General features: G+C 39.1%; 1 protein-coding gene across 3 annotated transcripts in view; it reads right to left on the bottom strand.

The window, feature by feature from the left end:
- Positions 1 to 16,281, bottom strand: part of NAA35 (N-alpha-acetyltransferase 35, NatC auxiliary subunit) — a 103,166-nt gene extending 86,885 nt beyond the window's left edge. Inside the window, exons 1-3 of one of the 3 annotated variants that reach the window (XM_044265780.1) lie at positions 16,194 to 16,281; positions 15,195 to 15,323; positions 1,559 to 1,592 (exon numbers count right to left, since the gene is read on the bottom strand). In XM_044265780.1, the coding sequence (XP_044121715.1) occupies positions 1,559 to 1,592; positions 15,195 to 15,318 (158 nt within the window). In that variant the 5' untranslated portion in view covers positions 15,319 to 15,323; positions 16,194 to 16,281. Of the gene's footprint in view, positions 1 to 1,558; positions 1,593 to 15,194; positions 15,324 to 16,061; positions 16,081 to 16,193 lie in introns of those variants that run through there. The other 2 variants (XM_044265779.1, XM_044265781.1) reach the window with 2 other exon arrangements.
- Positions 16,282 to 27,373: the final 11,092 nt, after the last annotated feature.

Raw genomic sequence — 27,373 nt, forward strand, 5'->3', positions numbered from 1 at the left:
GTAGAGCTTATATACTAACATGGAAAGATCTCCAAGATAGATCTCCAAGATATACTGAATTGGGAAGGAATTTTCAAAATAATACATACTGCAGATTCGCATTTACAATTAACTAATTTTATAGATTTTTACTCATGTAAATATATTCCTTCGTAAGTCTAGAAAAACATGCAACAATCTGATAACAGTGATTATCTCCAGGCAAGGAACAGACATGTGGGGGAGTGGTGGCAGTGTCATGGGAAGTTTTTGTTTCATCCCTGAGGTCTGAATTAGCTTAAAAGTATCCATTTATTACTTATAAGAGAATAACTAAACTAAGTTTTTAATGGCACAATTAAAACCCTAGTGAGGTATCTGCTTAATTAGCAAACCTCTACAGAAACTGTACTAGCATTAAGTTAGCTATATCATTCACCCAACAAATACCACAAGCACCTAATATGTGCTAAGCATGGTTCCAGGGACTTAGAATACATGAGTGAGTGAACAAATTTGCCTGCCTTAAGGAAGCTCACATCCAGTGGAAGGAAACGGACAACAAACAATAAAGATAAAAAGTTACGCATTATGTTAGAAGACTGTATGCTAGGCAGAAAAGACAAGACAGCTAAGAAAGATACGAATCACAAGAGTATAACTCTAATAGATAGATGGTCAGGGGAATCTGCTGGTAATCATGTTTTCTGGGCTAAGCCTAATACCTGGTGGGAAATGAAGACAGCCTGGTCCCTCTAGCTATCTTCTTACAAATCTTGTTCGATGTCAGGAGCCACACTCTTCTGCATTAGCTTGGGATAAGGTTTCATTTTATCTTTCCTAGAATTGCCTGCAGCACCAAAATGATGCCCTAGAATGGTTCTTAGTGTGGTTAGTCCCTGGATCAACAGCATCAACCTCATCAGGGAACTTGGTAGAAATGCAACTACTGCGGTCCCACGCCAGACCTAAAGAAGGATCTCTGGGGGTGGGGCCCAGCAACATGTGTTTTCAATGTGTGGGATGTTTCTGATTCACACTAGAGTCTGAGAAGAACTAAATTTCAGGGTCTACCCTTGCTTCCTAAATGTCCAATCTGGGCCACTAATTAAACATTTTATATTTCTAACCTTGAAATTGAGCCTGGCCAGATCAGTATGGGAACTGAGAATATATCTATGGTAGTATAAATAGAATCAAGCACCTCTCCTTTTTCACCTTTCCAGGGATTCTGGATCTACTTTCATCCAGCCATTATCTCACTTATCTCTCTGGTTATCAGTCAGCCTATTACAGATAACATACAGCCTGTAAGCTTTCTTCAAGAAATTTCACATCCTATATATCTAACTCTCAAGGAAAGGGCCATGAAGCAGTTTCCACTAACTATAACCATTTTTATCACAACCAGAGCCAGATACCCCAAAATAACTCACCAATGTTAAAAATATATTTATAAATCATTTTCTTTTTACAGCTTTGAAATGTAATATTACCCAGGTCCCAAGGAACACTACTGCACACAAGGAAAAACATGGAAATATGACATTACACTATTTCAAATGACATAAATACTTACAGCTTATCATGAAGCAGTTCTCCCAATTTTAATTCTAAAAGAAAAAAAAAAAGAAAAATCCTTTGAATAATACAATCTTAATATTTAAATTTTAATTCTAAGAAAAAAAGTTTTGTTTGAAAATGAGCTTGCATTAAACTTCATTTTCTTTTTTTTGAAAGACTTTATTTATTTGACAGAGAGAGATCATAAGTAGGCAGAGAGGCAGGCAGCCAGGGGGAAGCGGGCTCCCCGCTGAGGAGAGAGCCTGATGCAGGGCTCAATCTCAGGACGCCGAGACCATGACCTGAGCCTTAAGGCGGAGGCTCAACCCCCTGAGCCACCCAGGTGCCCCTAAACTTCATTTTCGAAGAAATGATTATTTGTACTCAATTACTAATATAATGCCTTCCACAGAATGAATAAACTCTTTAAGTTGAACTTTTTAGAATTAGCAAACAACCCACCATGGGCCAAAACAATCTAATCAGAATTACCAACCTCACTTTAAAGTATTACTAGTATTTTTCCCCCTAAGTATACTTTTTCACAGAACTGACTGCTATTTCACAAGTTGTTTTTAAACTACTTGGTATCAAAATCTAACCTCTATTTGTCCCAGGAACAGTACCAAAGTTGTTTTTTAAAATTACATTTTATTTTAATGTAGAAAACATGAGTAAACAGCTAATCAAAACAGTATTCAAACCCTATAAAACAAGTCCCGACCTTAGGTGCATACTGGTATCAACTCTAGAACTCAGGAAAATCCCAGCATCCAAGCAGCACCCTAAACCAATTAAATTCTAGGGGTGGGGCCTCTGCAGTGGTTTTAAAGCCCTTCAGGTGATTTCAATGTGCAGGGAAGGTGAGAACCACTACCACAACATTTTAAGTAGCTTAAGTATTGATGGTCAAATCTTGTGGAAGGTGCAAAGCACTAGTTTTCAGCAGTTCTCAAAGATGGTCTGGGAACCCAGGTGGTGTCTGTAATATTAAAATTACTTTCATAGAAATATCAGGGCACAGGGGTGGCTCAGTCAGTTAAGCATCCAACCCTGGATTTCGGCTTAGGTCATGATCTCAGGGTTGTAAGACTGGGCTCCGTGCTGGGCTCCACGGTGAGCACGCTTATGATTCTTTCTCTCCTTCCTCTGCGCCTCCACCCCTGCTCTATATCAGTATATTGTGCACATACTGGTGTGCTCCCGCTCACTCGCTCTCTCTCTCTCGAATAAATAAAAATTACTTTTATAGTAATACTAAAACGTTGTCTTTTTCATTGTGTTGACGTTTGCACTGAGGATGCAAAAGCAATGCATAAAGACGAAAAATTTTAAAATGGGGGGTGGGGCTACACTACTTTAGTTTCAGCACAAATTCACAGTGGCCCCAAGCTCAACAGTGTATTCTTTACCTCCATGCACTTGTAGTTAAAAAAGACAATTTTTTTTTTTTTAATTTCACTTAAGAGGTCCTTGATGAAGCAGTAAAATTATTAACCTCAGGACTGGGACCAGGGTACAGCAAGTGAAGCACCTCCCATGCGAAATTTAAAGAGTGACTCATTTTCAGGTAGCAAATTCTTAAATTTTACACCCTAGGTGCCTCAATCACTTCCTTCTAGTGTGGCCCTGACTTATCTGATTAAATCCCCATCTCTGAGTACATCTTTTGAATATTCTATTTGACAAAATGGAAAGTTATAAACAAACACTTTTGCTACATACCAATGTAAGAAGTTGTCTTAAGGAGAAGCACTTGCACAATTATGGAACACCATTTTTACTTGAACAACGGCCAAAATGTACTTATTCAGATACGAGAATATGTCATTTTCTTGAAAATAAATGAGTTTGTTGCTTTAAGAAAAACAATTGACATTTGTGTTGCCAATAATAAAATTTGAGCTTTTAGGCAAAAATTAGAATTTGGAGAGACATATCTGACCCTGTGAAACTGATAGATTCCCAATACTTAAAAAAGACTTTTCTGATGATACTGGTGGTGATATTAACAAATGTGCTTTTTAGCATTGTGTAATTTCATCAGCATTTGGAAGATCTGCTTAACTCAGTGAACCTTTATTTTCCAAATGGCAACAAATGTTCCAAAATCAGACATGGATAAAAGATCCATTCAAAGTTCAAGGCAGACCAGTGGATTTTTTTTTTTTAAGATTTTATTTATTTATTTGACAGAGAGAGATCACAAGTAGATGGAGAGGCAGGCAGAGAGAGAGGAAGGGAAGCAGGCTCCCTGCTGAGCAGAGAGCCCGATGCGGGACTCGATCCCAGGACCCTGAGATCACGACCTGAGCCGAAGGCAGAGGCTTAACCCACTGAGCCACCCAGGCGCCCCAGACCAGTGGATTTTAATGTAACAAAAGAAAGTCCACTTATATGTCTTCAGATTCCACATCACAACTAATATTTAAGAAACTACTACCTGTCAAGTTTTGTTGCACTGTCATATCAAAGAAGAGGATCCACAATTATCTTTAACAGTTCCTCCATTTTTCAACTACATATTGGGTGAGGCCAAATTAACCTCATATACTTCAAGCACACACACAGATAGCGAATTCAGGCACCCTCTGTTATGCTGACATTAAAGATATTTTCAAAAATATAAAACTCCACTCTTGTAAGTCATTCTGCTTTGAAAAATATTTATTTTCATTAAAAAACAACATGCAATGGATTTATATTTGTTTTTAAGTGAATTCCTATTTTTAAAATTTGCTTTAAATTTTAATACAGTAAACTATATATATGTTAACACGAACAATTTTTAAGAGTTTAAAAGTGTAATTTTTAAGAGTATGATGGGATCCGGGACGCCTGGGTGGCTCAGTTGGTTGGACGACTGCCTTCGGCTCAGGACGTGATCCTGGAGTCCCAGGATCGAGTCCCACATCAGGCTCCCAGCTCCATGGGGAGTCTGCTTCGCTCTCTGACCTTCTCCTCGCTCATGCTCTCTCTCACTGTCTCTCTCTCTCAAATAAATAAATAAAAAATCTTTAAAAAAAAAAGAGTATGATGGGATCCTAGGGGCTTCTGGGTGACATTGGCTCAGGTCATGATCCCATGGTCCTGGGATCGAGCCCCAAGTCCTGCTCTCTGTTTGGCAGGGGGCCTGCTTCCCCCTGTCTCTGTCTCTGCCTGTCTCTCTGCCTACTTGTGACCTCTGTCAAATAAATAAATAAAATCTTTTATTTTTTATTTATTTATTTTTTTTAAAGATGTTATTTATTTGACAGAGAGAGATCACAAGTAGGCAGAGAGGCAGGCAGAGAGAGAGAGAGAGGAGGAAGCAGGCTCCCTGCTGAGCAGAGAGCCCGATGCGGGACTCGATCCCAGGAAAGTATAATGGGATCCTGAGGCCAAAAACTTGGAGACTTGCTGTAATAATTTATCAAATACTTAAGGTAGATTTGGGTACCAAATAGCTTCATTAAACATAAAACACTCCACAGACCTAAAAACAAGCCAATCACTCTGGGCCTTGGTCTCCTATCTGTAAAATGAAGGGCTGAACTAGCTGACTCTCATTAGGTCCCTCAAAATACCAGTAATCAGAGAGGTCTGGATGCTCAGTTAATTAAGCAACCAATTCTTGATTTTGGCTCAGATCATGATCTCAGATTCCTGGGACTGAGCCCCACCTTGGCTCTACACTCAGTGCAGTGCACTTATCCCTCTCCCTCTCCTCCTCCTCACACATGCATGTGCGTGTGCTCTCTCCCACTCTCTCAAATAAATAAATAAATAAATCTTAAAAGAAAAAAAAAAAAAAGAACATCAGCAATCAGATCACAGTAAACTGTAGGCAGGAAACTTTAAAATTTACTCAACTAAGCAGAGTGCAAGCCCTCTCACTGCATGATCAACAAATGGACACAGAATCATGATATTCTACAGCATTACAGACCTGAGTAGTTTGGGTCTTATCCAACTAGGCTGCAAGTCTCAAAAAATTTAATGAGAAGGATATTTTACATTTATCATTAACAGTTAAAGCAATGAAATCATCACACATCTTACAGTCCTTGGAAAATTCCACAGTATTAATAAAGAGAATAAGAGTCAAAAAAGCAAGTTAACATCTCAGTATTATATGGAAATAGTTTTACCATGGAAATTATTTTGACCTTCCATAACCTTTAAAATGGTCTCGAGGATCCCAGGGATCACAGATACACCTAACTGTTGAACTAAATTAACACAGTGATAAAAAATAGTTACTTCTGGGGTGCCTGGGTGGCTCAGTGGGTTAAAGCCTCTGCCTTCGGCTCAGGTCATGGTCTCAGGGTCCTGGGATCGAGCCCCGCATTGGGCTCTCTGCCAACAGGGAGCCTGCTTCCTCCTCTCTCTCTCTCTCTCTCTGTCTGCCTCTCTGCCTGCTTGTGATCTCTGTCTGTCAAATAAATAAATAAAAATCTTTAAAAATAAATAAAATTTTAAAAAACACATTAAAAATAGTTACTTCTAGGGCGCCTGGGTGGCTCAGTTGGTTGGACGACTGCCTTCAGCTCAGGTCATGATCCTGGAGTCCCAGGATCGAGTCCCGTATCGGGCTCCCAGCTCCATGGGGAGTCTGCTTCTCCCTCTGACCTTCTCCTCACTCGTGCTCTCTCTCACTGTCTCTCTCTCAAATAAATAAATAAAATCTTTAAAAAAAAAAAATAGTTACTTCTACTTTTATGTTAAAGCCTTAATAGGTGCAGCAGTACTTAACTTAAAACACTCACAGCAAAGGAAAAAATTAAATACAAGGAAAAGCTGATGATTCAAGGTTTTTTTTTACTATCTTGACAATAAACTGCCTTTTTCTTTTATCCTCACTCTCATTCATATTCTCACTCATGAACAGATCTGTTGTGAGAGAAAATTTAACTCATTTTGTGGGTCCCAGAATTTCTTAACATCTTACTGGACATCCTTCCTTTTGCCTTAGAAATAAATAACAAATCATAACTTGTGGTCGATTTTGGGTATGCAGCATACTAAGCACTTGAAGCATATGATCATTCTCCTGAGAAAAAGTTCTTAAAGGACAGAGAAAAACATGTATCTATATGACAAGGCAAATAAATTTTATCATAAGTGAACAGATCATGTGTAAACTGAAGTTATAAATCATTGAACAGATTTCCACCCATAATATTATAAAGGATGGTTAAGTTCCCAGCTAGGGACCCTATGAACCCCTACTGAATCAATAGGTTGAATGATACAGTTGAAATCAGTATTGTTGTAATAGTGATATTTATTTATTTATTTTTATTTTTATTTATTTTTTTTAAAGATTTTATTTATTTTTTTTTAAAGATTTTATTTATTTATTTGTCAGAGAGAGAGGGAGAGAGAGCGAGCACAGGCAGACAGAGAGGCAGGCAGAGGCAGAGGGAGAAACAGGCTCCCCGCCGAGCAAGGAGCCCGATGTGGGACTCGATCCCAGGACGCCGGGATCACGACCTGAGCCGAAGGCAGCTGCCCAACCGAGCCACCCAGGCATCCCGTAATAGTGATATTTAAACGAACCAATTGAGGTTTACCAGGCAGTAAAGGTGGCAAACTGCAACTACTTTTAATTCCCTCCTGAAATCTCATTAAAACAACCAGAGGAAGTGTGTGTGTGTGTGTGTGTGTGTGTATTTAAGAAAGGTATACACTCCAAAGAAGAAAAACAGGTACAATAAAATAGGGGAAAGTTGTAAATAAAAAGACAAATTAAGTAGTTATTTAGCAAAGTCGAGAAAGCACAATCCTAAAACCAGGAGTGAAGAAAGCAAAAACCAACCGGACTTACCGCTTGCAACTAAAAGTGCAGCTAAAGGAAGGCTAAAACATGGAGGACTGAACTGTCAGACAACACAGAACCCTGTCCTATTTACAGAGGATAACTGGCCCTCCCTAACCCCACATACTGAAGACTTTTTTTGAAGAGGGCAAAACCATCTCCAGAGACATAAGGTTATTGGAAGGCCAGGTACAGTATGGGAAGAGGGGGCATAAAGCAAATATGTGAGAACCCCAGATCTCTTCCCCACTTAACTGTTAAATGGTAGGCAATCAAGCCAGAGCTTCAACTTCAAGGCAAGAGATTAAATTTGCCAAATACAATTTCTAAATACAATCTTTAGAAATTTTATAGAAATATGAATAGAAATTTTATTTATATTTATGCATTTATTTTTCATATATGAAAAATATTCACATTTGTCTATTTCTACAATAGCAACAAAATTTATAAATACAATCTTTCCAAGTAGAAAGAGCTAAATAACTTATATCAGATTTTTTTCAATTTAATTTTATTCATATTTATTTTTTAATTTTTAAAAAATTTTTATTAACATATAATGAATTATTAGCCCTAGGGGTACAGGTCTGTGAATTGGCAGGTTTACACACTTCACAGTACTCACCATAGCACATACCCTCCCCAATGTCCATAACCCAACCACCCTCTCCCTCCCCTCTTCCCCTGGCAACCCTCAATTTGTTTTGTGAGATTAAGAGTCTCTTATGGGGGGTGCCTGGGTGGCTCAGTGGGTTAAGCCTCTGCCTTCGGCTCAGGTCATGGTCCCGGGGTCCTGGGATCGAGCCCCACATCGATCTCTCTGCTGAGCAGGGAGCCTGCTTCCCCCTCTCTCTCTGCCTGCTTCTCCGCCTACTTGTGATCTCTGTCTGTTAAATAAATTAAAAAAAAAAAAAAAGAGTCTCTTATGGTTTGTCTCCCTCTATATCAGATGTTCTTTACCACAAAGCCAAGCCAGAAAAAAAAGAAAAACAAAAAACAAAAATCAAAGCCAAGTCAGATCACTTGATAGCAATGGTCTGTCAATAAGTCCCACTCAAAAATTCAGAACTTCCATTGGCTTTTTGGTCTCCCACCTTTAGACATGCAACAAAGAATTCTTAGACATCTGAAGTAATGCCCAAAAGATACAAACTAAAGGAAACAAACTAAAAAAAGAAAAGACTAGTTGGAGGAAAGTATGTAGAAGAACAAACATTTAAAAGAACTATTATCCTTAGAGAGATAAAAAAGTGCAACCCTGAGACAAAAACAGGACTTTTTACTTTTTTAAAAAAGGGAGGAAGAACATTAAGAAAAAAGAAATCTTAAAAATAAAGAACATTACAGCAGAAAAGAAAAATACAGTAAGTTTGGAAGAGTCTTAGTCCATTCAGGTTGCTACAACAACAACAAAATACCGTAAGCTGGGCAGCCTATAAACCATAAACGTTTATTTCTCACAGTGCTAGAATCTGGGAAGTCCAAGATCAAGGCACCAGCAGATATTTGGTGAGGGCCCACTTGCTAGATGGGACTAATCCCATTCATGTGGGCTCCACTCTCATGATCTAAGCACCTCCCAAAGGTTCAGAATCCAAAAAATAGACACTCCCTAAAGAGAATACAAAAACAAAAACAAAAATAACAAAAAAACCCAATGAGGAAATAGAATAATTAAAGTTTCCTAGAACTGAAGGATCAGATAAGATGAGAGGACCTCAGAGCTGTCAACCAGGCAAACCTCAATGAAAGGTGTGTATATAGGATCAAACAGAAATCTTAAAAGGTTATATATAAAAGTTATCAGAATATCATTAAACTTCCTAACAGCAACATCAGTGCAAAAGCATCAATGGGTCATGCCCTCAAAATTATCAAAGGTATCCAGAATTATTATATTATCATAAAGTGGGAGGACAGAATAAAGACATTTTCAGACATTCAGAGCCTCAAAAAACTATCTCCCATGCTCTCTACTCAGGAGGAGAATAAAGATGTCTAATCTTTTTTTTTTTTTTAAAGATTTTATTTATTTATTTGACAGAGAGACACAGTGAAAGAGGGAACACCAGCCCTGGGAGTGGGTGAGGGAGAAGGAGGCTCTCCACCAAGCAGGGAGCCTGACGAGGGGGCTCGATCCCAGGACCCTGAGATCATGACCCAAGCCTAAAACAGACGCTTAACGACTGAGCCACCCATGGCCCCAAAAATGTCTAATCTTGATAAAGTAAGAAACCCAGGCTGATGACCCTGATGACCTCAGGATTACACAATGTACAAAGGCAAGAAGTCCACACTGGAGCAATAAGTAAGAGGCTTGAGGAGAAATTTCTTCAAAGAGATGAAAATGACAGTTTGTCTGAGGTATGTGAATGTCTCAAGGAGATTTAGAAAAGGGGTAAGGAGACTAAGGTAGAATTAATGATAACTACATAGGTTTTGGGTAAAAAAATATTTGTGTAACACAGAACTGTGCAGGAAGGAAAAAGTAATAAAAACTTTACTCTTTGGCTCAGCCATGGATAATATCTGCATATTCATAATGTAGCTCCAACTACATGGATAGATGTTGGCACCATATGGATAGAAGTCCATAGATGATGCCAAACTGTGAATGTAAGGAATTAAGAACTAGCAGTAAAAGCATACTATCTAGAATTACGGATAGTGAAATAACCAGCCAAAATAGGGAAAGTGATGACTTCTGAAGACACCTTTTCTGTTTACCAAAAACGACCAACATAAAGGAGAATTCACAATACCTGCCTGACTAAAGAGAAAATCTGATAAGACGCATTCAACAATGCAGAAGAGAACTCAAAGTGCATCAAAGGTATCATTCTCTTCCCATAGCCTGCTGTATGTCAACGCTAGTTGTTAGAGGAGTTAAGACATCCATCCATATGTTCCTTTCCTGAAAAATCCAGAGTCAGAAAGGTTAAATGGTAGTGAATATTATTGAAAATAATCTAAACAGAGTGAACTATGTAGCACTATTGACATTTTAAAATAATTTAAAATAACTTAAATTTAATTTTAAAATAATTACTTCTTTGTGGGGGCTATCCTGTGCAGCATCCTTGGTGTGTACCACCAGACATCAGTAGCAGCCCGCCTCCTACTGTGACAACCAAAAATGTCGAAAGACACTGGGAAATGTTCCTTGCAGGGCAAAATCAATCCTGGCAGATAATCGCTGATCTACAGTGACCCATAATTACCAGTGCTGCCCAGCCCACCTACGCTCTACCACTGAAAACATTCTTGATAAGATGTAACAAGAAAAACATAATTTTCATCACCAAAATCAAAATCACTGGGAAAAAAAAAAAAGTATTTTACAGGTTGCCCAGATCTTTCACCAAGACAATTTCTACTCATCTTTTTCTTCTTGGAATAAAGTGCTAACAGCAAATTCCTAGAACAATGATTCTCAAACTGGGGTTTATAAATTCAGAGGAAGAGGAGTCCATGAAAGTTTTATTAAGAATCTACGTTTTTTCTAAGGTAACTATTAAATGTTATGCAATCAGTTCGATAATTTTTTTTAAAAGATTATAGATTACCAAATGGGTAATAACATTATAACCAAGTACTGCTATAATTTCAGTGCCCAGTCTTGTGTTCATAATTATGCTGGTTTCAGGCAATCACCCAAAATGACAGCATTTAATGTAATGCAGTGGTTCTCAAAACTCTGAAGTACAAGATCCAGATACTCCCTAATTTGAAGAAATATGGCCTTAAAATATTAATTCATTCTTTAAACAAGTATATATTAGGCATCTACAAATGTTCTAAATGAGAGAAGACAATACAGAAAGGAAAAGAAACAAGAAGCTTAAAAATCCTGGATTTTAAAAGAGGGAAGAGAAATTAATAAAAGAGGTTCCCTGAAAGTACGGGGCAAGAGTTGAAGAAACTGGGTAGGTGAGGAGGCTTTAAACCATACGGCCTGTGAGAAAGACAGACTAAGAATGAATGAGTGAAGCCATCAAAGACAGAAGGACAAGGGCTAACAGGACAGACACATGTCGTTCTAGACTAAAGCTCAAAAAGAATGGAAATAATGATAGCCAAACTTGGATTACCTCTGGGTTCTAGACACTTAATGATGTTATCATCCCTAAGAGAGGTTGTTGGTTATCCACAGAGTGTGTGGAAGAAGGGAATCTGGTAGGTACAAGAAAGAGCAATGTGTCTTTTATGATCATTTGTGTTTAAGTAAAATTTCTAAGTTGTGGGTTTATACTTCAGAAAGCACCTAACTTTAGACAACGAAATACATTGTATTAAATACGAAGATAAAAGGCTTTTTACAGGAGTCAATGAAATGGTTTGAATTAGGCCAAGTTTCCTAAAGAAGCAAAGCTCAGAGGTGTTGTTTAGAAAAATAACATGTCATGTATCAGGCACATATAGTACATACAGTAATGACACCATATATTCAAAATAATTTCAGGGGGAAAAAAAACAGAAACCAAGTGTCTCAATGTCAGATGTAGGAAACATGAAGGGACTGTGTGCCATCTGCCTAACAGGAAATAAAAGAAGTGATGAAATTAGAATTTGGTCCAGAAGACTCGGAAGAGTCACTGAAAGAACAAGCAGAAATGTACATTAAAAACACTGTCGTCGCTATGCCTGCTTGTGTGCTTGTTTGTTTATTTATTCATTCATTCATTCTGGTACCAAAAAAACAATCACCAAAGTCTAGCCAAATGCCATCACACTATTACTAAAGAGGAAAGACCACTTTAACAGTTAAAGGGTATAACAATATTTGTTTTAAATTTAGTTCAATTTGTTTAAATTTAGAACAGAAGTCTAAACTAAATTGATGCTATGAATTTGATTATTTCAAGAAGAGAAAACAAATACCACAGTTCAAGAGCTGCCAACAGCCTTTAGACCTATATCTATATGTAAAGGAAAATCACTTCTATACTAACTTTTTAGTTTCAAGTATACTTCATATCCATGCCACTTTAGACAATGCAAGAGCTAATTATGGAAGAGTTAATAGGATGGTTTGAGGTTGGCAACAAAATGACACGCTAGCCCCCTCTTCCTCCCCCACTGAAGCAGGTATTAAACCATAATGCCAATTCAAGGTTCCCTCCATGAAGAAGCAAAATTATTCACTCTTCCTCAAACATCAAACGCTCACTGAACTCTGGCTGTAATAGTTCATCTCAGTCTAGAACAATTCTCTCACATTCACATAAAAATTCGACCACTCCCTTAAGGCCCAACTGAAGTCGTATGAACTTCATAAAACCTTTTCCATTTAGGTTCAGAATGAGAGCTCTCTAATACAGATCACTTAAACATCAGTGCAAGATGATGGGTATAATCCACTAACAGTTTAAGATCTCTGGGAACAGGGGCACCTGGGTTGCTCAGTTGTTAAGCGGCTACCTTCAGCTCAGGTCATGATCCTGGGGTCCTGGAATCGAGCCCCGCATCAGGCTCTCTGCTTCTCCCTCTCCCTCTCCCCCTGGTTCTGTTCCCTCTCTCACTATGTTTCTCTCTGTCAAAAAAATAAATAAAATCTTAAAAAAAAAAATCTCTGGGAACAAAAATTACACTGTAACTTACACTTCTTTCTCTCTTCCTTGGATAGACAGATATGGGCAGTCCCCCAATTTCCAGTCTAATGTTCTTTCCACAATTTCACGTAGGCATACTTTAACTGGACATGTATTTCAAAACAATAAAAGGGCAGGCACATGATTTATCATTTTGCTTATACTCAGCTGGCTCCCTTTCCACCTGCAGCTGCTCCAAGTCTCTACTTCTCCTCTCAAGAGCACTATTCTAAACACTCCGTCTCACCAGCACCAAAGACTTAACCTGATTCAGTGGAAAAAAAAAAAAAAAAAAAGAACTCATCGAGGCATGCATTCCTCCCAATCTGCTGAGAAATATACCTGTTTCAGGCACCTGGGTGGCTCAGTCCATTAGGCGTCTGCCTACTGCTCAGATCAAGATCTCAGGACCTGGGATCAAAACTCACATCAGGCTCCCTGCTCCACAGGAAGTCTGCTTCTCCCTCTGCCTCTGCCCTCACTCATCCTCATTCTCTCTCAAATAAAATCTTAAAAACATACGTGTGTGTGTGTGTGTGTTTCTTCACCAATCCTAACCTCAGTTCCTCCTGTCTCAGTAATTCCTCATTCTTTTCCCCTAAATTAATTTTTTTTTTAAGATTGTATTTATTCGAGATTAGCAAGAGTGAGAGAGAAAGAGCGCGCGTGCACACAAGCAGGGTTAGCAGCAGGCAGTGGGAAAAGGAGGCTCTCCACTGAGCAGGGAGCCCAATGTGGGGCTCAATCCCAGGACTCTGAGATCATGACCTGGGCTGAAGGAAGACGCTCAACCGACTGAGCCACCCAGGTGTCCCTGCCCCCCACAAGTTAATTTCTCTAGCATGTTCTTGATCCCACCCTCTCTTCAAATTCAAGCTCTCATTCTACCATTTTTTTCTTAAAGATTCTATTTATTTGAGGGAAAGGCAGAATCCCTGTGCAACATGCAAGAAAACACAAGTGGGGGAAGGGGGAGCGCAAAGAAGGAGCGGAAAAAGCAGGCATTCTGCTCAGCAGATAAGTGGGGCTAAATCCCAGGACCCCAGGATCATGACCTGAGTGGAAGGCAGATGCTTAACAAACTAAGCCACCCAGGCACCCCTCTCACTCCATCATTTGTTCCTTTCCCGTTCCAGTCTCTCCCTAAGGCTCATTCCCCTGCAACAACAAACACACTCCTTTCTCTAATCACTTACGCCTATGCATTTATTAAACTATTACTATGTACCAGGCAACGTTCTGTGTAGTAGGGTTACAGACAAAATATCTGCACTCACAGAGCTTATGTTCCATTGGGTAAGGCCGACAATAAATAATAACTGAAAGTGACAGTTTCTGACAGTAGATAAGTGTTATGATAAAAATAAAACCGAGGTGGAGCTGGAAAGAATAGGGTTAAATCTAATTAGATTAGTTGTTTTGAGATATCCTTGCAACCCGCCAGGAAGGAGCCACCTATGTGAAGATCTGGAGGCAAAGCAGTTTAAGACACGAAAAAGAAATATGCAGAGGCCCGAGGGGAAACTGCCCTGGTGTGCTTAATGACATAAAAAGGTCGGTGTGACTAACATAATGAGCCTAGTGGCACAGTGGTACAAAAATGAAGTCAGTGGTAGGCAGGTACCAGACCATACAGGCTATGGGGATGGAATAAAGATTTTATTCTACCTGCAACAGGAAGTCACTGGACCCTCTTGAGCAGTGAATAATGTGACTTTATTATTTAAAAACCTCAACTATACAATACTACTACCATCTTTAGGTCAATACAATTCATATTTCCACAATTTGTAATTATTGCCATGCACTTTCTGTTACTTAAAGCTAGAAAAATTGAAGCAACTGCTTCAACACCAGTATTTCATGCACTATCAAATACTGACTGGCTTTTTTTTTAAGATTTTATTTATTTATTTGACAGAGAGAGAGAGAGAGACATCACAAGTAGGCAGAGGAGCAGGCAGAGAGAAAGGGGAAGCAAGCTCCCTGCTGAGCAAAGGCTTGACCCCAGGACCCTGAGACCATGATCCAAGCAGAAGGCAGAGGCTCAAGCCACTGAGCTGCCCAGGCGCCCGGAATACCAAATGGCTTTAAATGAAAGTTAAAATTAGAGGGTAGAGAATGAGTAAGTGTGGTGAACAAACTTGATACGCCACACTTACCTGTTGATTTCATTTACTGAGTTAGTCTACAAATAGCAAGATTTTATTTTACCTTCTCCCAGATTCTGAATTTCTAGTCTAAAAATTCAAACTCACCTCGACAAGCTTCTTCAAAATCTTGGGTTATGTCCACCCAGCTTGTATTGCTTTTTTCCATCTTTTCTGGTATACTGAGCTCCCATCCCGAATCATCATCTTCTACAGAAGCTTTCATGACCATAATGCCTATAAAATTAACACTGGTGTAAAAGAGATTGTGGCTTTCAGGGCAAGAGTATTTGCAAGCCATGTGTGTGCATTCAAGTACTGGACAGAAGTCTTACTAAACTGCCAGACCTCATCTGAGTTTGAGGATGACACTGGGGGGAAAATAATCTTAATGCAATTAAATCTTATATTAACACTACTGTTGCTTATTTACTAACAGCCCAGAACCTATCAAGGCTTTAAGAGTTTGCCTTCCCACCATCCAAGGAAAAAAATCAGAAGCCACCCCACCACTGATCTAAACAAAATCAACTCGAGCTTCCAACTTTCCACACTGGCCACAAATGACCAAGGCACTCTTCAGAGTCCCCTCTCGCAGCCCGGGAGCCCACGAGGCAACTATATTCAAGTCGGGGTGGTCCCTCACCTTGCCCCAGCTCTCTGGGCCGACCTCTTCCCCGGCCCGGCAGGACTCCCGCAGAGCCTCGCACAGTGGGGACGGAGTGCGGGAGCACCGGGCAGGGGACCTAGCCGCCCGGCCAGGGGTGGCAGCGCACCTGAGGCGGGGACCCGCCCCACGTCCGCCCTACGCGGGTCAGCCTGGCCCGGCCCTGGCCCCACACCGTGCGGAAGCAAGGACAGAGCTGTCGCCGCGCGGGAGGCGGGCACGCCCGGTACCGGGTGGTCGCCCGGGCAACACCGGGCAAGGCCGGGGCCTCGGCGGGCAGCGGACACGGGGGAGCCTGCAGCTCCTACCTGAAGCGCGGCGGGAGGGCCGGGGCCGCAGGGTGACCTGGCGTCCCCAGGGTCCGCCAAACGCGCGGGGGGCTGCGGCTCTAGGACACGGGAGGGAGGGAGTTTCAATGCCTCTGCACCGGCGGTCCCTACCTACTTCTCCCGTAGCCACCCGCGCTGCCACGAACCGTCCAGACCGCGGAAATAACGACGCCGCCTCAGCCGCCGCCGCCCCCTCCCCTCTCAGCCCAGCCCGACTGGCCGCGTGCGCGCATGCGTACGCCGGGTGCGCGGGACCCCGCCCCCCTCTGCCTCACTCCTGGGGACTTCGCGCGCCCCGGCCACACCCCCTCCCTCACCACCGCCACCGACGGCAGCCGTCTTCTCTTCTCGCGGGATTAGAGCCAATCGCGAGACCGGAAGCTATCTTCCTTCTCCGGCCTCAAGCCTAGTCCCGGGTAGGGGGCGGGTCCCGGTAAAGGGTGGAGCCAGCGGAGGGAGTCTCAGAGACCGCCCCGTCCCGCGCTTCTCCCAGGGAAATTCTTCAAAAGGTGATGCTGAGGCGAAAAATAAAAAGCGAGGAAAGTAATTGTAGACCTTAGCAGTTGTGGCCGTGCAGGGAGAGCCTAGCTATGAGCTTCATGGAGCTAGTGCTGCCTGACACAGGATTTGTGTTTTTCTAGAGAGCCTGGAGGGTTCTTGAGGGAAAATAGAAACAAAATATCTGCAGAATCAAGCAAGCCATTTTCTTTCAGACTTGTAAATGTTTTTTAAGTTTTTCTTAAAATTTATTAATAAATAATCTATTTTAAATTGGGATTATGTAAGTAGACTGACAGGAGTAAAAAGCCACCTTTACCACTATATTCCCATTAAAATGGCCAAAATTTAAAAGACGACACCAAACGTTGACAAGGACTTGGAGCAACTGGACCTCTCATAGGATACTGATGAGAATGCAAAACGGTACAATCACTTTAACAGTTTGTCTTTTACCAGAAAATTAATCATGCATTTACCACTTGAAAGTCCACTCCCAAGTATTTTCTTTGGAATATGAGAATGTGTCCAATAGTACATTACTTTTCATAGCTGCATTTTTAATAATCCAAAACTGGAGGGACACAGTCGGTTAAGCTCAGTCGGTTAAGCATTTGCCTTATGCTTAGGTCATGATTGCAGGGTCTGGGATCAGGCACAAAGCCCCACCAACTGCTTCTCTTAAGCCCCCCCCCCCCCCAATGCTCATGCTCTCTCTCTCAAATAAAGAAATTTTTAAAAATTTCAATAACCCAAAGCTGGAAACAACCCAAATGTTCATCAACTGGTGAATGGTTAAACAATTTGTGGCATATCTGTACAATGTAATAATAATTACCAACAAAAGGGGGTAAACCACTTGACCCACAGAAACATGAATCTCCAAAAACATTATATTAAGCAAAGGAAATTAAGAGTATACACAAAAGAAGAGGATTCCATTTATACGATTAAAAAAGAAAAATGTAATCTATAGTGACAAAACACATGTCAAGAAAGGACTAACTAGTCCTAACTAGAATAGGGATAAATGATCTGAGATGATAGAAATATTCTATATCTTGATTATGGTAGCAATTATGGGTGCATACATTTGTAAAAATTCATTGAAATATACGCTTATATGCATTTTATTACCTGCAAATCAAACCTCAATCTAGTTGCTTATTTAGTTAGTTATTAGAAAGAGTGCCCAAGAAAAAGAGCATGAGCTGGAGGCGGGGTGCAGAGGGTGAGGGACAAGCAGACTGCCTGCTGAGGGGTGGAGGGGGAGGTCCAAGTCCCAGGACTCTGGGATCATGAGCTGAGCTAAAGGGAGACACTTAACCTATCCAGCCAACTATAGGGATAGTTGCTTTTTAAAAAATAAAATACACATCTTTATGCTTCTTACAGAATAATAGGTTTTATAAAGGCAGGAACTTTGCCAATTTTGGTCAAAGCTGTATCTACCTCACTTAGGGTGGTGGTTGGCATATGATACGTTCTCACTAAATGCAATGAGGATGAAAGTGTAGGGAAGAATTTTTTTTATAAAGATTTTTATTTATTTATTTGACAGAGAGAGAGATCACAAGTAGGCAGAGAGGCAGGCAGAGAGAGGAAGGGAAGCAGACTCCCTGCTGAGCAGAGAGCCTGATGCGGGGCTCGATCCCAGGACCCTGGGATCATGACCTGAGCTTAAGGCAGAGGCTTTAACCCACTGAGCCACCCAGGTGCCCCAAAAGTGTAGGGAAGAATTAAAATAAAACAAATCTTTATTGTTTCTCCAAAACTGAATTTGGTGAGCTTTGCAGAAGTCAAAAGAAACTTAGAAAAGGATGAACTGATTGCATCTGAATTATTCAGTATAGTGTGTAGATTGTGACAAAAACTTAGATATAGCAAGAAAACAAAAACAAAACAATACAAATAAAAAACACTAGATCAAGGTAACCAAGTGAAGCAGGATTTGCTTAATTTCTTTACTAAAATTTTAACTTATCTGATATCCAATTTTATTTTTTACAAATTCTAATGAACTCTCCACATTCAAAATCATTTTCTCTGAAAGAGATTTAATTTATGATGACATCCAGTATGCTCCATAGTGTTAAAAAATGATGGGTATTTTAGATATCAGATAGGCTACATGATGAATAAATGAACGCAAAGGAATTCATTGACAAATAGTTGGTCTACCTAAACACGCCTACATATACAGAGGAGATGGGCATTTGGCACCTGGAAAAGAATTCCTATAAGACTGAATCTTGACTCATAAAATCCCAAGTATTCCATGCCTAAACACTAACGTTGAGAGGAAATTCAGCTTGCTGTCATCATTTTGTACTAATACCAGGAACCAGTGTAGCATGGGTTTGACAAAAGCAAAGCAACCAAAGTGAACTTTATGTCTGATTGTGTTGTTTCCGTGCTACATAAAAGAAATTGAAAACCTGCAGACAGTTCAGAGAAATGCTTTCAAAAAAGCAAATGGAGTAAAGGTATCCCACTGTACCACACGACAGAAAGAAAATGGCATTTTTAAAAAAGATTTTATTTATTTATTTGAGAGAAAGACAGAGAGAGCTGAGTGAGGAGAAGGTCAGAGAGAGAAGCAGACTCCCTGTGGAGCTGGGAGTCCCATGCGGGACTCGATCCTGAGACTTCGGGATCATGACCTGAGCCAAAGGCAGTCATCCAACCAACTGAGCCACCCAGGCGTCCCAAGAAAATGGCATTTTTTAAATTAAGTATTGGCAATATCAGTTAGGCAGTTCTATTGTATTTAACTACCATTTTTCAAAAGTCTTACATTTATGCATCTTAAGAATACACAGAAAACCAAGATATGAAAGCAACTCAAGTATCCATCCACAGATGAATGGATAAAGAAGATGGGATACACACACACACACACACACACACACACACGTGTGTATATGCATATACACAATGGACTATTACTAAGGCATAAACAAGAATGAGAGCTTATCATTTGCAACAACATGGATGGATCTAGAGGGTATTATGCTAAGAGAAATAAGTCATACAGAAAGACAAATGCCATATTTCACTTACATGTGGCACCTAAAAAACAAACCAATAAACCAACAAAACCAGAAACAGACCCATAAATAAAGAGAACAAACTGACGATTACCAGAGAGGAAAAGGTCGGGGGATGGGCAAAATAGGTGAAGGGCAGTGGGAGATACAGGCTTCCAGTTATGGAATGAATAAGTCATGGCAATAAAATGTATAGCATAGGGAATACAATCAATGGTACTGTAATAGCATTGTAGGGTGACAGATGGTAGCTACACTTGCGGTGAACAGAGTATAATATATAGACTTGTCAAATCACTCTGCTATACACCTGAAATTAACATTGTGTGTCAACTATACCTCAATAAAAAGAAAAAAAAGAGTACACAGTAATCTAATAAAAAGCTATATAAAAAAGTTAAACTTCTGCATTAGGGGATAATGCTTAATTATCCTCTGTATGTTTATAATGTGTGAGTATTATAAATATATTTTTCTCACACGTTTTTCATCAATTGTTCCTATCAATCACCAATAATTACCACTGTTAATGAGTCCTATAGTTTCATTTAAATAACAGCATTTAAGTAACAAAATTAGGGGCACCTGGGCGGCTTAGTCGATTAAGCACCCAACATTTGGTTTCAGCTGAGGTCATGATCTCAGGGTCCTGGAACCTGCATCTGCTCCCTGCTCAGTGGGGAGTCTGCTTTCTCCCTCTCCCTGTGTGTGTGTATGTGTGTGTGTGTGCAAACACACACACTCTCCCTCCTTCTCTCTCTCAAGTAAGTAAATAAAATCTTTTTTAAAAAGTAACAGAAAATCAAATATAGAACTGTTTCAAATAAACATCCATTTTACATAACTTCATGTTAAAGTAACAGCACATGTGTATATATTGTATATCACTTTTTTCCTGATATGGCTGTGTCCTAGACTGATAGTTCAAAAATATAGTCTTACTTCACTGAGTGAATGTACCATAATTTATTCAACCAGTTCTCTATTGATGGACATTTAAGTTGTTTCCATGGTTTGACATTATAAATAGTGCCACCAGGAATGGCTCTGTCTATGCCTTTTCAGTTTTGTGAGTGTATCTTTGGGCTAAATTCCTATAAGCAGGATTTGGGGGCTAGGTATACATACAAATATAATCCTGACACTGCCAAATTCCCCTCTACTGAGTGTTTTTTTGTTTGTTTGTTTTTTCCTTTTTTAATGTCCACCAGCGAGTGTTAGAGTTCTCACGTTCCCGTTGCCTCATCAATACAGTATGTGATCAAACTTTGAGAATTTTGCTGGACTGCTACATAATAAAAATGGTATCTTGGTATAGTTTTAATCTGCGTTCTCTTATCATGAGTGCGATAGAGTTTTTTTTTAATCTTTTTTTTCCCAATTTATTTCTTTTCATTTTTTTATCCTTTTAAGTGAATTTTACATCCTTTTCTGTGATCTGTCTGCTCTCATCTCTAACTTATTTTTCTGTAGGATTACTGGTTATTTTCTTTTCTGCTTCTAAGAAGCTCTCTATATTAACTCTTTATGATTTAAGTTGCAATTGTTTAGCCAGTGCAGCATTTCTCTTTTTACTTTGTTTTTGGTTGCTTTTTATACTTGTTACATGAAGGTATTTTTAAATCAAATTTATCAACAAAGATGTCATTTAGTACCATGGGTATTACTGAGATCCCATAAGAAGATGGCATCAAGAGGGAAGCAGACTCAAAATTGAGTCCCAAGGAAGCCGAACATACAGAGATCAGGTAGAGGAAGGGGACCTAGCGAAGAGCTCTGAGAATAAAGACCAAAGCTAGAAAAAAAAAACCAGGAGAGAGTGTTTCACTGAATCTAAGAGAGATGTCAACTCTCAATTATCCCTTTAAGAACGCATATATAACAAATTATAGTATTGTTTTCTTTGTAAAAAATCTTTTCACAATTCCCTTTTATGAATGATTTTCATGCAGTTCCTTCACACTTTATCAAGTGAATTTTCTTTAAAAAAATTAACTACATATGTAATTCCCTTTGAGTTGTCCAATCCAGAGAAATTAAAACTCTTAAACTCCTATCAGAAGAGAAGTGAGCACAGCAGACATCAATCAATTACAGTCAAAATATGAAATTAATTGGAAGAGAAATTCAAAGAATCAAATACTGAAAAAAAACCCTTAAGAATTAGATAAACTTTAGATCCTAATGAAATACACTGTAAAGAATTTGAAACTATTGAGCAAACTTGAACACTGCCTGGATTTTTGATATCCAGAAATAAATATTTTTAAGTAGTATAATGACATTGTAGTAATCTTTTGAAAAAAACCAATCTTTATTTTTTAAGAGATCCTAACTGAAACGTTTATAAGCAAAAAGATATGGTACTTAGTGTTTGTTTCAAAATCATCAACAGGTTGGGGGTAAATGGAGAGAATAAGATGCATTGATAATTGTGGCAGATGGTGATGGATGTGAGAGTTCATTGTATTATCTATTTTTGGATGGTTCATTTCTTAATAATAAAAATTTCCTTTAATAAAGAAATTAAGAGCCAAATGTTTGTCCCTAATGGCTTTCTTTAGCTCATCCAAGAAGAAAATGATCTTTACTCTGCTGTACTATCATAGTCCCAGCGTGTGAGTGCTGACCATCCTGACTGACTCCATCTTTGACACTCCATCTTATTCATATTCATTGTCCCTTCTCTCAGGATTATGTCCCAGCCCCTTGGAGATTAATACACATTCCTTAGAAATGCCCACTAAAGCGAGGAATGTGGGGAGGCTTGCTTTGGCTTCCTAGGACTCTGTTTGACAGAACAGTCTTTCCCCCTCCTGATCCACAGGTGCTGCCAAATGATTAAAGGTTTGCTGTCAGTTAAGTACTCGTGAACACTTTGATCTCACTATAATGCCCTTCTGTGGGTCCCCTCCCTCTATAAAATCTGTGGACTAAAGTCTGGGCTTCTTGGAGAATAACTGTGCCTTTACCAAGCATCATCCATCTCCCCAAGAAGCCCCTTAGTAAGTTACCCTGAGTAGAACTCCTGTAAACTGAATGAAGTCACCTGCTTCGTTTTCCGATCTCAAAGCTCCTCCTCAGTTTGGGGGATACTTCACTGTCCCTCCCCCACCTTCTAACACCCAGCCATTTAAATAACATGACACACCACAACAAGTAAGTTGCTACAAAATAACACACGTGGGCATAGAACCAGCAAAGTCAAATTGGGAAATTTAAAATTGTTTTCCCTTAAATGTTATACTAAACAGTTACTGTCCAAGACATTTCTGCAAAGAAGACATCTAGATGGCCAACAGACACATGAAAAAGTGCTCAACATCACTCGGCATCAGGGAAGTACAAATCAAAACCACAGTGAGATACCACCTCACACCAGTCAGAATGGCTAAAATTAACAAGTCAGGAAACGAAAGGTGTTGGCAAGCATGTGGAGAAAGGGAAACCCTCCTACACTGTTGGTGGGAATGCAAACTAGTGCAGCCACTCTGGAAAACAGGATGGAGGTTTCTCAAAAAATGGAAAATAGAGCTACCCTATGACCCAGCAATCACACTACTAGGTAATTACCTTAAAGATGCAAATGTAACAATCTGAAGGGGCACGTGCACCAGCATGTTTATAGCAGCAATGTCCACAATAGCTAAACTATGGAAAGAGCCTAGATGTCCATCAACAGAAGAATGGAAGAAGATGTCATATATATATATGACATCTTCTATATTTATATATATATACATACATACACACACGCACATACACATATATGTATATACACACATATATACACACAAATATACAGAATATATATATACAGAATATATATGACATCTGTGTATATATATATTCTGTATATGTATATATATACACACACACACAAACACAATGAGATGTTATGCAGCCACCAGAAAATGAAATCTTGCCATTTGCAATGACATGGATGGAACTAGAGGGTATTATGCTAAGCAAAACTAGTCAATCAGAGAAAGACAATTGTCATATGATTTCACTGATATGAGGAATGTGAGAAAAAGAGAGAGGATCACAGGGGAAGGGAGGGAAAAATGAAACAAGATGAAACCAGAGAGGGAGACAAACCATAAGAGATCCTTAATCTCAAGAAGCAAACTGAGGGTTGCTGGAGGGGAGGGAGGTGGGAGGGACAGGATGGCTGGGTGATGGACATTGGGGAGGGGATGTGCTGTGAATTGTGTAAGACTGATGATTCACAGACCTGTACCCCTGAAACAAATACATTATATGTTAATAAAAGAAACCAGTTACTGTCAGTAACCTAAATTTTTAAAAATGTTCATTAAAATTTTTGCCCAATAACCACCAAGTATATTTCTTATAAAACAAAAAATTCTAGATGCCATGTAAGCCAAAACATAAAAATCACTCATAATCCTAGGCTGAATGAGACATGGCCTTTGTTCATACTGTTTATTCATTTTGTCCATGCATATGTGTGGTTTTATTTTGTCTATTAAAAGTGAGTTCGCACTGTACATATTGTTTTGTATTCTATTGCTTTTAACTTTGACTGTGAATATCTTTCACTTTGATAAAATTTGTAGTAGAACACTCAGACACCTAAGTATTTTTTCACTTAGCAGTCTTTTAACTCTCACTCATATCGGTGATTACTTCTCCTTTGTGATTTCTGATCTTGTTGATTTTTTTTCCTCATCATGCTTGGAAAAAATTGTAGGAGTCAAACTTCTTACACTTCGCCCCCACCAAAACCAGTTTCTAATTTTATCTTTTTTGTGTGCTTTCTAATTAATGTCTTATTTTATTCTTAATAGTGCTTTCTCAGGCTCTTTTGGTAGTCCTTTCTTAATTTCATGAGCATTTGATTCCTTCGCTTTCCATTGTTTGTATTTAATACTAAGGATATTTGCGATAATACAATTTCCTCCTGTAGGTTTTATTACATATTCCTATTTCCATTGATTCCTCAGTTCTATCTCTTTTAAATTCCTCCTTGATCCAAGGTTATTCCAGAGTGTTTAAATATATAACGTATTATGTATTTAACTCTATTGGCTAAAAATCAGATAGGATCCTAAAGCACTGAAATTTCATGATGATGTACTAAGGCATAAGTTTATTTCATTTTCATTTCTTTTCCAGGCATTAAGTGGGGCCTTTGAATGTAAAAACACATATCTTTCAGTTCTAGGGAGTTTCCTTAAATTGTGTTTTATTATATCCTGCCCTTTTCCTTCTGACCTCAACTTCTAGAAATATTCTTCAGGTGTCAGATTTCTGGAACTGGTCAATTTTTTAAAAATTCTATTTAAATGGATATGGAAAAACTGTACTTAAAATTTGTTTGTACTTTATTTACTGAATTACCTGAATAAATATTGAGTTTTATCTCAAACTTTCTACAAGTTTTCATTTTTGTTATCATTTTTTTAAAGATTTATTTGGGGAGTGGTGGAGAGGAAGAATGAATCTCAGTAGGCTCCCCAAAGAGGAGCCCAATAGGAAACTCCATCTCCTGACCCCAAGATCATGACCTGAGCCAAAACCAAGAGTCAGATGCTTAACTAACCAAGGCACTGAAGCACCCTTTTGCTACCACATTTCTTAATTTCCAAGAGGTCATTTTGTTCCCTGAACGTTTCTTACCGTGATAGAACACTGTTTTCTATATATGTATTATTTTCTCATATCTGATACAATTGATGGTAATTCTCTTCTTCCTGCATGCATTATTTTTTCTAAGATTTCTTCCTAAGTATTTCAGTCTCTGCTTTCCATATTAGAGACTTCCACAATCTGGTGATTCTTGGCTAGAGGTTCATATTGAAGCATGGGATCTCCAAGAGCAGATCTAAGGTTCTGTTCTCCCAGTAGGGGCTTGAAAAGGGTTGCCCTCACTATTAGGAGACCTGGCTGGGCCTTCTGTTGGTGAATTTCTGACATCATTATCTTTTGGGTCTTGTGTCTTGGACTGGTCCGATTTCTCTGCAAAGGTGCTTTGGATCCAGGGTCTTCATGTATATCTCCATTGGTATCATTCACATAAATGGTGCAGGAAAGGCTTCCCCAGAGCTGTGCAACCTAGTAATTTTTCTTCAAAGATCTGCTGACTGAACAGCCCCTTGGAGTGGAGGAAGGAGGTAAAAGAAGGAGAATCTCAACAACCATTATGATATTTTCATTTAATCTTTTTCCTAAGTTACCCACCCTGCCCCATCTTTTCCAGGATCCCTTCTCTACTCCATGCCCTTACTTCCTTATCCTTTTAATCGTCTGCAGGGATTGAAGGGAAGCAGAGCCATATTGAATTGAAGAGATGTTAGGTCCTGGTGCTTCTGAAACACGATCCCCTGTCTTTAGCTTCACCCTAGCCTCTATCTCTGGAAGCATCTGGGTCTTCTGGGTGTTTCTGTGGTACAAAATGGGTGGCTTCTTGCCTTCCCTTATCAGTAGCTCAGTTTCTGGGTCTTCTCGGAGTTTCTGTGTAACAAAGTGGATTCTTGGCTTTCCCTCCTACTAGCTCATGATCTGACTTTCTTGGGTCAGCCAAGTCAGTGCCCCCATCCATGTGCTTCGTATCTTCAAAGGCATGGTTTTTTCTTTAGCCATCCCTTTTGTGCTTGTGACTGTGTGTGTGCCTTTTCACTTTCACAGAAGTTAATACCTTTGTCCAGTCCTCCATATTTAACAGGAAGTATGGCGAAGGGATCTCAAGCAAATCTTCCAAACACGTAAATTCAAGACTTACACATGAGATAATGATTTTACATCACTTACAAGGTTGAGAGAATCCATTCTAGTGAACTGTAAAGTGACATAATGTAAATTTTCCTCCCTTCTCTGGTATTTTGGCTATTTGGTACCAGTTGACTAGATTTTTCTAGAAGACTATCTTATACTGAAAGTTAAGTTTCAAAACTTCACTTTGTCACACTCAGATGCATGGTTGCTTATCTCATTTTTTAACACCTTTGAGGAAAAGAACCTTTATTGTATACTCCATCTCTTCAAAAATCCATTTCAGTGACTTGAGTTTATAAAACTATTGAGGCGCTCATGCTTCAGCTTCTGTACTTTATAAGTACTCAGTGTAGCTGAAAAAAAATCATTTCAGTTGCCTAAAGAACAGCTTTCAGGTGCTCAAAGATTATAGTAAGCCTCTTATGATGGTCAGTCCAAAATAAAATAAAAAACGATTTTTATTCTAAGCTAAACTGAACCAAAATATATATGCTTGTGTGAGACATGATCTTGTAAATTTCTCTTTATCCTTCGGACATGACTTTTAGAAAGCTATAAATGTTCATGTTTACCTTTCCAAAAATATGAAATGCTACTTTAATCTGCACAGTCCCTAAGTATTTGAAGTCCTCAGAGAACTCTGCCAAAGTTTAAAAAGTCTGGGCAACTCAAATATACAAAATCACGAGAGAATGGTTATTTATAGAATGGTATATTTCCATCTTCCTGTGCCAGTTATTCTTAAAATATGCTTGAGATAATGGAAAATAACATTTGTTGTATTAAGTGAAAATATATAACGTGAAGTTAAAACTAAGAATAAGATTTATTCAAAATTGAATGCAATAAGAATGCAAAATGAAATCTTTCTTACCAAATGATTACCAAAATCATTTGTAAATAATGCAGATAAAATATACTGGCAAGTGTATGGGGGAAGAAACTGTTTACCTGGTATAAGCTAGGATTAGTAAGTTTTCTAGTATCACTCTAGCCTTTTTC

Source organism: Neovison vison, chromosome 9 (genome assembly GCF_020171115.1).
Source record: "Neovison vison isolate M4711 chromosome 9, ASM_NN_V1, whole genome shotgun sequence".
NCBI classification, from domain to species: Eukaryota; Metazoa; Chordata; class Mammalia; order Carnivora; family Mustelidae; genus Neogale; species Neogale vison.